The sequence below is a fragment of the Macrobrachium rosenbergii genome, chromosome 51 (genome assembly GCF_040412425.1).
Source record: "Macrobrachium rosenbergii isolate ZJJX-2024 chromosome 51, ASM4041242v1, whole genome shotgun sequence".
Taxonomy (NCBI): domain Eukaryota; kingdom Metazoa; phylum Arthropoda; class Malacostraca; order Decapoda; family Palaemonidae; genus Macrobrachium; species Macrobrachium rosenbergii.
In genome coordinates, this window is record NC_089791.1 from 23280888 (window position 1) to 23290589 (window position 9702).

A 9702-nucleotide genomic window follows, 5' to 3' on the forward strand; every position below is an offset into this window, starting at 1 on the left:
CATTTCCATTAGAACCATAGCCATTGTTTCCTTTACCATTTCCATTAGAGCCATAGCCGTTGTTTCCATTGCCATTTCCATTAGAACCATAGCCGTTGTTGCCATTGCCATTGCTTTGCCCATATCCATAGGGTACGACTCCAATGAGTTCGTTGACTGAATAGAAGGATTCGGCATCAGCGCAGTCGAAGTTGAACCACCAGTCACAGACGAGGTACTGTTGGTTGAAGATGGTGCCGTTGGGGCAGAGGAAGGAGTCCTGCTGACGGCGTCCATTTGGCCTGTCCTGGCAGATGTGGAAGACCTGGCAGCCAGCTTCTGGGTCAGTGTCGGCATAATATCCAGGGACATTCTGGGCATTGCAGTCGAAACCGGTGTCAGGAACAAAGGCTAAGACGGGATAATCTTCACCAGGAATACCACCACCAGGAATATTTTCTGCCAAGGCCGCAAGTGGATCTACTCCATAGCCGTTCCTTGGAGGTCCATAAGAATTGCTTGGTGGAGCTCCATACCCATTGCTTGGAGCACTTGGAGCTCCATACCCATTACTTGGAGGTTTTGGTGGAGCTCCATACCCATTGCTTGGAGGTTTTGGTGGAGCTCCATATCCATTGCTTGGAGGTTTTGGTGGAGCTCCATATCCATTACTTGGAGGTTTTGGTGGAGCTCCATACCCATTGCTTGGAGGTTTTGGTGGAGCTCCATATCCATTGCTTGGAGGTTTTGGTGGAGTTCCATATCCATTGCTTGGAGGTTTTGGTGGAGCTCCATAACCATTGCGTGGTGGTGGTCTTCTGTCTGCCGATGTGACGACTAAGATAGCTAGAAAGTAATGGATTTAGTTTTTATTAGATAGCTTTCCTTCACATTTATGTCACTGATGGAGCCACTGTCTGATGCTTTTTTATTATTGTATCATTGATCATCATTCTTATTTTAAAAACATTAAGGTGAGATATTCTCTTTTATAATAGACTAATTGAATAGTTTGGTGAATGACATTTAAGAATCTCGATACTAGATGAACAAGTTTTGATATTTTCCTGTGGTGATTATCCTGGGTATGATAATTAAAAAAAAAAATTCTGCATTTTAGATTCATTTCATAAGTAATTATTTATGAAAACACATTACTATCTAAGAACGATCTTTTTAGTGTTCAGCCACTCACCACATAGAACAAGAACCTTCATCATTCGTCCGCAGAAGTAGACCAAAATCCGTGTGTATAGGGTGAGAGACTTCACCGTTGATTGATATCGCAGAAGTTGTAAGAAGCCTTTATATATGGTACGTGAACTAGGGCAGTTTCGGCTCCACCTTGTTGACCTTGCATGGGTTCTTCTATAGTAAGGTTGTGCATTACGAAAGTGATCTTATTTTAGAACTAGTACATGTATGAAAACTGTTGCATTCAAATCGTGTAAAAGATACTATCATTGGTAGCGCATACTTTTGTAATCTTTCTTTAAAATTGTTGCGAAGTGTTTTACGCGAGAATAAATGTTCAGATCGATTACTGGTGTCGCATATAGTTTAGGCTTCTCGTACTTTTTAATTTGGTATTGATTTTGATCTGCATTTCTGGTTTGATCATTCATTTGAGGTCTGAATGGTTTTCTAGATGGTTTGTGAGACTCCCATTGCCAGATAGTATTCACAGAATTTCGATTCGGATTACTGTATTAATTACTCACTCTCTCTCTCTCTCTCTCTCTCTCTCTCTCTCTCTCTCTCTCTCTCTCTCTCTCTCTCTCTCTCTCTCTCTCTCTCTTATTTCCAAATGCAGATCAAATAAATGTGCCCATATTTTAATATTTAAAATCCCTAACTCTACCAAAGTGCAGTTTTGCATTTAAGGAACATACATATATACAGTACATATACTGTATATACATAAATTTCTGACTCACATCAGGATCGAACTCAGGTCGTTCAATTGAAGGACAAGACCGCTGCCAACCAAGCCACACAGTGGAACCTAAGTACCACTGTGCCTAAGGCTTTACCTGGGCAGGCTAAGTGCCTTGCATACCAGCGTGTTTTCCCCCCAACTTCCCGACACAACAGTGACCCAACTGACAGCATTTCATTCGAATGATCCTTTTTGAGTGAATGTGATATCATATCCACTCAGAAGTTCCTCATTGGGAGGGTGGGAACCGTTCTCAGCTAGCACTCTGCTGGCCCCGCGTTCAATTCGCCGCCCTGCCAATGAAGAATCAGAGGAATTTATTTCTGGTGATCGAAATTCATTTCTCGCTATAATGTGGTTCGGATTCCACAATAAGCTGTAGGTTCCATTGCTAGGTAACCAACTGGTTCTTAGCCACGTAAAATAAATCTAATCCTTCTGGCCAGCCCTAGGAGAGCTGTTAATCAGCTCAGTGGTCTGGTTAAACGAAGGTATACTTAACTTATATCCACTCAGAAAGGATAATTCGATTGAATGCTGTCAATTGGCTCACAGCTGAGTCGGGAAGTTAGAGAAAACACGCTGGTATGCAATGTGGTTAGCCTGCCCAGGTAAAGCCTTAGGTACAGCAGGCACTCTGTTAGCATGCTTGAGGCAGCAGGCACTCCGTTAGCACTGCTTGGGGCAGCAGGCACTCCGTTAGCACTGCTTGGGGCAGCAGGCACTCCACAGGTACTCCCTGGGGCAGCAGGCGCTCCGTAAGCGCTGCTTGGGACAGCAGGCGCTCCATAAGCATTACTGGGGCAGCAGGTGCTCTGTAAGCACTGCTTGGTTGGACAGCAGGCGCTCCATAAGCATTACTGGGGCAGCAGGCGCTATGTAAGCACTGCTTGGTTGGACAGCAGGCGCTCCATAAGCATTTCTGGGGCAGCAGGCGCTATATAAGCACTGCTTGGTTGGACAGCAGGCGCTCCATAAGCACTGCCTGGGGCAGCAAGCTCTCCATAAGCACTGCCTGGGGCAGCAGGCTCTCCGTAAGCACTGCTTGGTTGGACAGCAGGCACTCAGTAAGCACTGCTTTGGACAGCAGGCACTCCGTAAGCACTACTTGGAGCAGCAGGCGCTCGTAAGCACTGCTTGGGACTACAGGCGCTCCGCAACCACTGCACTGCTTGGATCGTCACCTTAAACATTAGAGCCGTTCTTTTTACCAATATCCCTCCATTAGAAGCAATTCCATCGGCATTACTATTTTTTGGATTTCCGTTTCCAATAGAACCATTTTCATTTCTCTGAAATTCATTGCTTCCATTGCTATTACTCTTACGCACGCCATAAGGGTCGTAGGGATTTATTCCAGTTACCCCTCTCTCTCTCTCTCTCTCTCTCTCTCTCTCTCTCTCTCTCTCTCTCTCTCTCTCTCTCTCTCTCTCTGTGTGTGTATGACCCTACGTGACTTACGCTATCGAGACCAGAAATCACGAAAATGCTCCCGTTTCGGAGATTATCTATATTATACAGTATTGGTAGCATGGGTTCCAGAAGAACATTGTTTTAAGCAATTGGAAAATCGGATTGAGATTCAATTCCGTTTCTTTTCGTGTTACATTAGGATCGTTCTCATTTTGCTGGAAACTTTTAATTTTAAATATTACGGTATCGCAATTTGACTTTTTCCTTTTTCTCCTATTTAGGGTTTTATTGCTTAATCTCTAGTTATTATTGGTTTATGTTATCTTAAGTAAATTCTTTAATGCATAGGGCTTGTTCTGGTCTGTTATAATTTTTCGTCTACAAATATTAGGTAACATGTAGGAAAGTAATAGTGTATGTATATATAATATATATATATATATATATATATATATATATATATATATATATATATATATATATATGTGTGTGTGTGTGTGTGTGTGTGTGTTTGTGATGATATGTATGTATATATATACATATATATATGTGTGTGTTTATGTACATATATATAATGAATGTGTTTGTTTTCAGGTATATATTGTATATGTATATAATTATAAATGTTATTGACTGAATATCTAAATACGTATTTAATGGGAATTTGTATGTCATAACAGTATAATTATTGCACCATGTGCTCCAAAGGAAATGTAATAGTGTACTTACACACACATTATATATATATATATATATATATATATATATATATATATATATATATATATATATATATATATATATATATATTATATATGTATGTATATATAATGGACGTGTGTGTGTTCTGTATATATGTACAAAAAAGTTTATAATTATTAATTGTTATTTAATTGAATATCTAAATAATTATTTGTTGAAATTGGCATGTCTTAAAAGGTATAATGATTGCACCATCTGCTCCAAAGAAACATTTCCATTGTCAACCGCTAAACTAAGGCCTGTTCTGGTTGCCGGCCTATGTGTTAGATTGCAAAAGATACATTTTCCAGATTTGCTCACCTTAAGTTTCTTTACGGCAGTTGATGTATGCGGCAATCTGTTGTCATACATTCTGCTATGATTTTAGATACTTCGGAAAATCAAGGGTTTTCAATTATTTAGAGAAACAAGTAAAAAATGCGCCGAAGTATCTTCGGCGCAATCGAGTTTTCTCTACAGCCGCTACAGCGTATAATCAAGGCCACCGAAAATAGATCCATCTTTTGGTGATCTCGGTGTAATACTGTACGAGCCGCGGTCCATGAAACTTTAACCACGGCCCGGTGGTGGCCAATCCTATATCGTTCCCAGAAGCACGATTATGGCTAACTTTAACCTTAAATCAAATAAAAACTACTGAGGCTAGAGGGCTTCAATTTGGTATGTTTGATGATTGGAGGATGGGTGGTCAACATACCAATTTGCAGCCCTCTATCCTCAGTAGTTTTTTTAAGATCTGAAGGGGAACAGAAAAAATTGCGGACCGACAGACAAAGCCGGCACAATAGTTTTCTTTTACAGAAAACTAAAACACAGTTTTGCAATTTCATCAGACACGTACATAAACATTTTATTTAATAATTTTTCATCTTTGCAAACTTACTTTCAGGCTGATTTGGAAAAAAAATTATATTGAAAATATATCATTCTAATGGGTAATTATGTATTTGAATGACCTGTTACCGAACCCGGTTGCCTTTTTTGTTTATGATATGAAGGCATTGTGAGATGAAGAAAAGTAATGATAAAGCTTCAGCAGCACCTTTAACGGTATTTCCAGTGATGTATACAGCCTTTTCGACCGAAGTCAGTTTTCGCATGGTGTTTAAAAATTGATTTCAAAAATTTTTTTTTTAATGAAGTTCTGAAAAATAATCGATAATTATATTATGCTAAATACTTATCATTGATATTAGTTATTTGATGATAATGGAACTTATCCTGGAATGTGGATTTCCTTTCATTTTGTCAAAGTTTTCGTTTTTATTTTGTTGAACAGAAGGAGAATTTCAAACTTCCATTGAACAATAATAGGGGTTTCAAATTTGAATAACAAAGATTTTCCTTTGTTCACCCACGGTGGATGCTAACTGAAAACGGTAGTTTCATTCATTGATAGATACCGTTTTTGAAGAATAATAATTTTCTATGAATTTTTGGAGATGGAGAAATGTTATGGAAATTTAACAAAATAGCTGATTTGACGCCTTGAAAACCTTCTGTATACTTACCTGAAAAAAATTAGTTAAGGAAAATTTATTAAATTACCATATTGACACTTGTATACAGATAAAACTTTCTCTGCCTTGAAGAAACCAAAGGGCTTTTCTTTTGAATGCAGTTCATTTGGATGAATAATCTTCTTGCAAAAATAAAAATTCAGAAGTCATATTGAATGTGATGACAATCGCAGTTACATGTAACCTTTTCGACCCAAGTTAATTCAGCTTCATGCATGTTAAGTATATTTTTTATTCTAAGTGCAGTAAGTTATTACAGCTTCAAGTATGTTAAGTATTTTTTTGTGATTCTAATGCAATATTGCCAAATGCTTATTATTGACATTTCTTATTTGATGACAACGGTTGTTGTAGTCTTATTGTAACCTTTATAACCCTTCTACCTACCTCAAGGCTTAACTTCTTTTGTTCATTGTAATGACATATTCTCCAAAGCATGTGTCACATGGGGTATTATGGGTGATCATATAATCCTGTTATTAGTTCCTTCATTCAAAAATGATTTCAGATTCAAAATACTATCCTATATTTCTACAGACACAGAGGACAAAGAATATTTGGCGTCAACACTGAAATCGATGTGGAAATATTCAGTGGCAAATATTTTCATAACTTGCTTAAACTGTCTGCATTTTGTCTTCATTTATGTGTCAACCTAATTAGGATAAGTATATGCGAGGTTGATGATCATATTTAATATATAAAATATATATATATTACTGTACATAATCTAATATAATAAGATAAGGGGAGGGAGAGAATAGCCTTAAAGTATAAAATGTCGTCGTCTATCTTGAACTTCATAATTCTTTTTACTTAGAATGGTGCTCCATAGCCATTGCTGGGCTCAGCAGGGGCTCCATAGCCATTGCTAGGCTCGGCAGGAGCTCCATAGCCATTGCTAGGCTCGGCAGGTGCTCCATAACCGTTGCTTGGGGCAGCAGGTGCTCCATAACCGTTGCTAGGTTCAGCAGGTGCTCCATATCCGTTGCTGGGTGCAGCAGGTGCTCCATAGCCATTGCTTGGGGCAGCAGGTGCTCCATAACCATTGCTTGGGGCAGCGCCATTGCCGTTAGAGCCATAACCGTTTCCGTTACCGTTCTTTCTTCCGTTTTTCTTTCCATTTCTCTTTCCGTTACCATTCTTTTTTACTTTTCCATTTCCATTGGATCCATAGCCATTATTTCCATTTCCATTGCTTGGGGCAGCAGGTGCTCCATAGCCATTGCTTGGGGCAGCGGGTGCTCCATAGCCATTGCTTGGGGCAGCAGGTGCTCCATAGCCATTGCTTGGGGCAGCAGGGGCTCCGTAGCCATTGCTTGGGGCTGCACCGTTGCCGTTGCTAGAGCCATAGCCATTCCCATTGCCGTTCTTCTTGCCATTTTTCTTCCCATTAGAGCCATTAGAGCCATATCCATTTCCATTACCATTCTTTTTTGCTTTACCGTTTCCGTTAGATCCATAGCCACTGTTTCCATTGCCATTAGATCCATAGCCATTGTTTCCATTGCCATTTCCATTAGACCCATAGCCATTATTATTTTGCTTGCCATAGGGGACAACTCCAATCAGTTCATTAACTGAATAGAAGTCTTCGGCATCAGCGCAGTCGAAGTTGAACCACCAGTCACAGACGAGGTACTGTTGGTTGAAGATGGTGCCGTTGGGGCAGAGGAAGGAGTCCTGCTGACGGCGTCCATTGGGCCTGTCCTGGCAGATGTGGAAGACCTGGCAGCCAGCTTCGGGGTCAGTGTCAGCATAATATCCAGGGACATTCTGGGCGTTGCAGTCGAATCCAGTGTCAGGAACAAAGGCTAAGACGGGATAATCTTCACCAGGAATACCACCGCCAGGGATATTTTCAGCCAGTGCCTCAAGAGGATCTACTCCATAGCCATTCTTAGGAGGCCCATAGCCATTGCTAGGGGGAGCTCCGTAACCATTGCTTGGAGGCGGTGGGGCCCCGTAGCCATTGCTAGGCGGGCGCTTATCAGCAGCTGCGAGGCCAAGAAGAGCTGAAAAAGAAGCAAGTTGTAAATCATAAGGAAGAGTTTAAAGTTATCTCGTTCGTATGGGTTGAGTGCATGACACTGAAAAATTCTTATTTATTACTTGTAGTGTTTGAGTTTCATTTACCTGTTTGTTATTTCATATTTGCTGAAATGGAAGAACTTTTCATTTTTCTTATTTTCATCATTACTTCATAATCGTTATATCTCACAACTTTCATTCTCAAGATTGCCAGTATTTTATCGTGCGTAATTCTTTTCTCGACAGTGATACAAAAAGCGTTTCCTTACCACAGATGACTAGAGCCTTCATCGCTGATGTTATCTGTAGGCTTAGACAGTGAACTCGTAGAAAGATCTCTGAGGAAGGTGTAGTCGCTGAATGATGGGAAGTGAAATAGTTGGTCTTTTTATATGGATTCTGCTTGGGGCTTTTCTCTTTTTTTTTTCCTTTTGCTCTCCGTACCAGTGTGACCTTGCACGACTTACTATATCGAGGTCAGGCTTCACGAAAATGCTCTCGTTTTTGAGATCATCTATAAAATACCGTGGGCACGAGTTCCGTAGGAAAATTGATGCATAGTATATTGATATGTGCTGATGTAGAAATCTTTCTTCATGGTTTATCTTTTAGTCCAAATATTGAATTTGCATTGTAGGTTCTTGTGAACAGAAGAATCTTCATTAAATTTACTATGAGTTTCCAGAAACGCCATGTTAACTTTATCATTCTGTATTTTTATTTTTATGGTATGTAGATATTATTATTATTATTATTATTATTATTATTATTATTATTATTATTATTATTATTATTATTACAAGCCAAACTACAACATTTTCTAGAAAAGGAGAATACTAGAGGCCCAACAGCTTCACTAGAGAAAGTATTACGGGAAAGGGAATTTAAAGAAGTATAGAATAACCTATGAAAGAGAATAAACAAAAGTAAATCAGACAGAAAACGAATTGGCAGTATGATGCTGATGGAGAGCAATGTCATTGATATACTTGTTTATTATTGTAATCCATAATCATAATCATCATTTCCTTTTATTATAATAATTAACGTAAAACTTTCAAGTATAGGCAAATAAAATGTAAGAGTGTACATGTATGTATGTATGTATATATATATATATATATATATATATATATATATATAAATTTTTCACATCATATATGACATTTTATATACAAACATTAAGCTATAAATTGGATATCCAAACGACATTTGTAGCTTAATGTTTGTAGCTTAATGTTTGTATATATGTGTATATATATATATATATATATATATATATATATATATATATATATATATATATATATATATATATATATATATATATATATATTATAGATATATATTATAATATATATATGTATATAAACATATGTATACACATACGTGTGTTTTTGCTTTTATATAAGATTAAAAATATTACTGAAGTTCCTGTACCGCACTAATATCGCAGTGAAGTCACTTATTACATTAAAGGCTGGCAACATCATGAAAATGTGTCAAGTGTTGAGGCACACGAAAGTGAATCTTGGAGGCCAGTCTTTAGAGAAGTTCATTCAGCTCTCCCTTCCCATCAAAGTAATCTCTGCTGACCTCACAGGTGACCTCGCTGCCCTCATTAGAGGCTTGTTTATTGGGTTGGTTGACCGCATTTCCCTCCCCCCTCAATAAGGAAACAGTTTACGGATGGTAAATGAGAATGTGAGGGCGTCTTCCTCTCCGCTGGACTGGTGCATCTTTTTCTTTCTCGGGCGTCATTTTTTTTATGCATTTTCATATTCTTTACTTCAGGCAGAATGGTTTGGACTTCGATTGCAACAAACGCAGCAGCCACATCCATTCTTCTTTGGTCATTGTGAAGATTATTATTATTATTATTAGTATTATTATTATTATTATTATTTTGGAAGAAGACCCTCTGTGAGGCGAACTTTGTTGAAAAGAAATGGTATTCTGCATACCGTTGAAAGCTGCTTTATAATTTTATAATATATTCCTACTGAAACGAAGAAACTTACGCGCTAGATTGAGAGGGCGAAATATAAGCTCAACGGC

General features: G+C 38.4%; 2 protein-coding genes across 2 annotated transcripts in view; both read right to left on the reverse strand.

Annotated features, from left to right (window-relative positions):
• LOC136832987 (pro-resilin-like) overlaps nucleotides 1-1199 on the reverse strand; it is a 1498-nt gene extending 299 nt beyond the window's left edge. The window contains exons 1-2 of the mRNA XM_067094638.1: nucleotides 1175-1199; nucleotides 1-801 (exon numbers count right to left, since the gene is read on the reverse strand). The exon at nucleotides 1-801 is cut by the window's left edge and continues 67 nt beyond it. Coding sequence (XP_066950739.1) covers nucleotides 1-801; nucleotides 1175-1199 — 826 coding nt within the window. The remainder of the gene's footprint in view (nucleotides 802-1174) is intronic.
• Nucleotides 1200-6429: 5230 nt separating this feature from the next.
• On the reverse strand, nucleotides 6430-7935 carry LOC136832989 (pro-resilin-like). The gene is made up of 3 exons (XM_067094639.1): nucleotides 7914-7935; nucleotides 6917-7628; nucleotides 6430-6811 (listed from the first exon to the last, which is right to left on the reverse strand). The coding sequence occupies exons 1-3, from the start codon at nucleotides 7933-7935 to the stop codon at nucleotides 6430-6432; spliced, it is 1116 nt and encodes a 371-aa protein (XP_066950740.1).
• Nucleotides 7936-9702: the final 1767 nt, after the last annotated feature.

Bases quoted from the DNA above. Each gene is read 5' to 3' on its own strand.
- LOC136832989 (XM_067094639.1), bottom strand. From the start codon at position 7,935: ATGAAGGCTCTAGTCATCTGTG. The intron at 7,629-7,913 runs GTAAGGAAACGC...CTTCTTTTTCAG, and splicing joins GAAGGCTCTAGTCATCTGTG to CTCTTCTTGGCCTCGCAGCT. The intron at 6,812-6,916 runs CCCTGCTGCCCC...TGCTGCCCCAAG, and splicing joins CCAAGCAATGGCTACGGAGC to CAATGGAAATGGAAATAATG.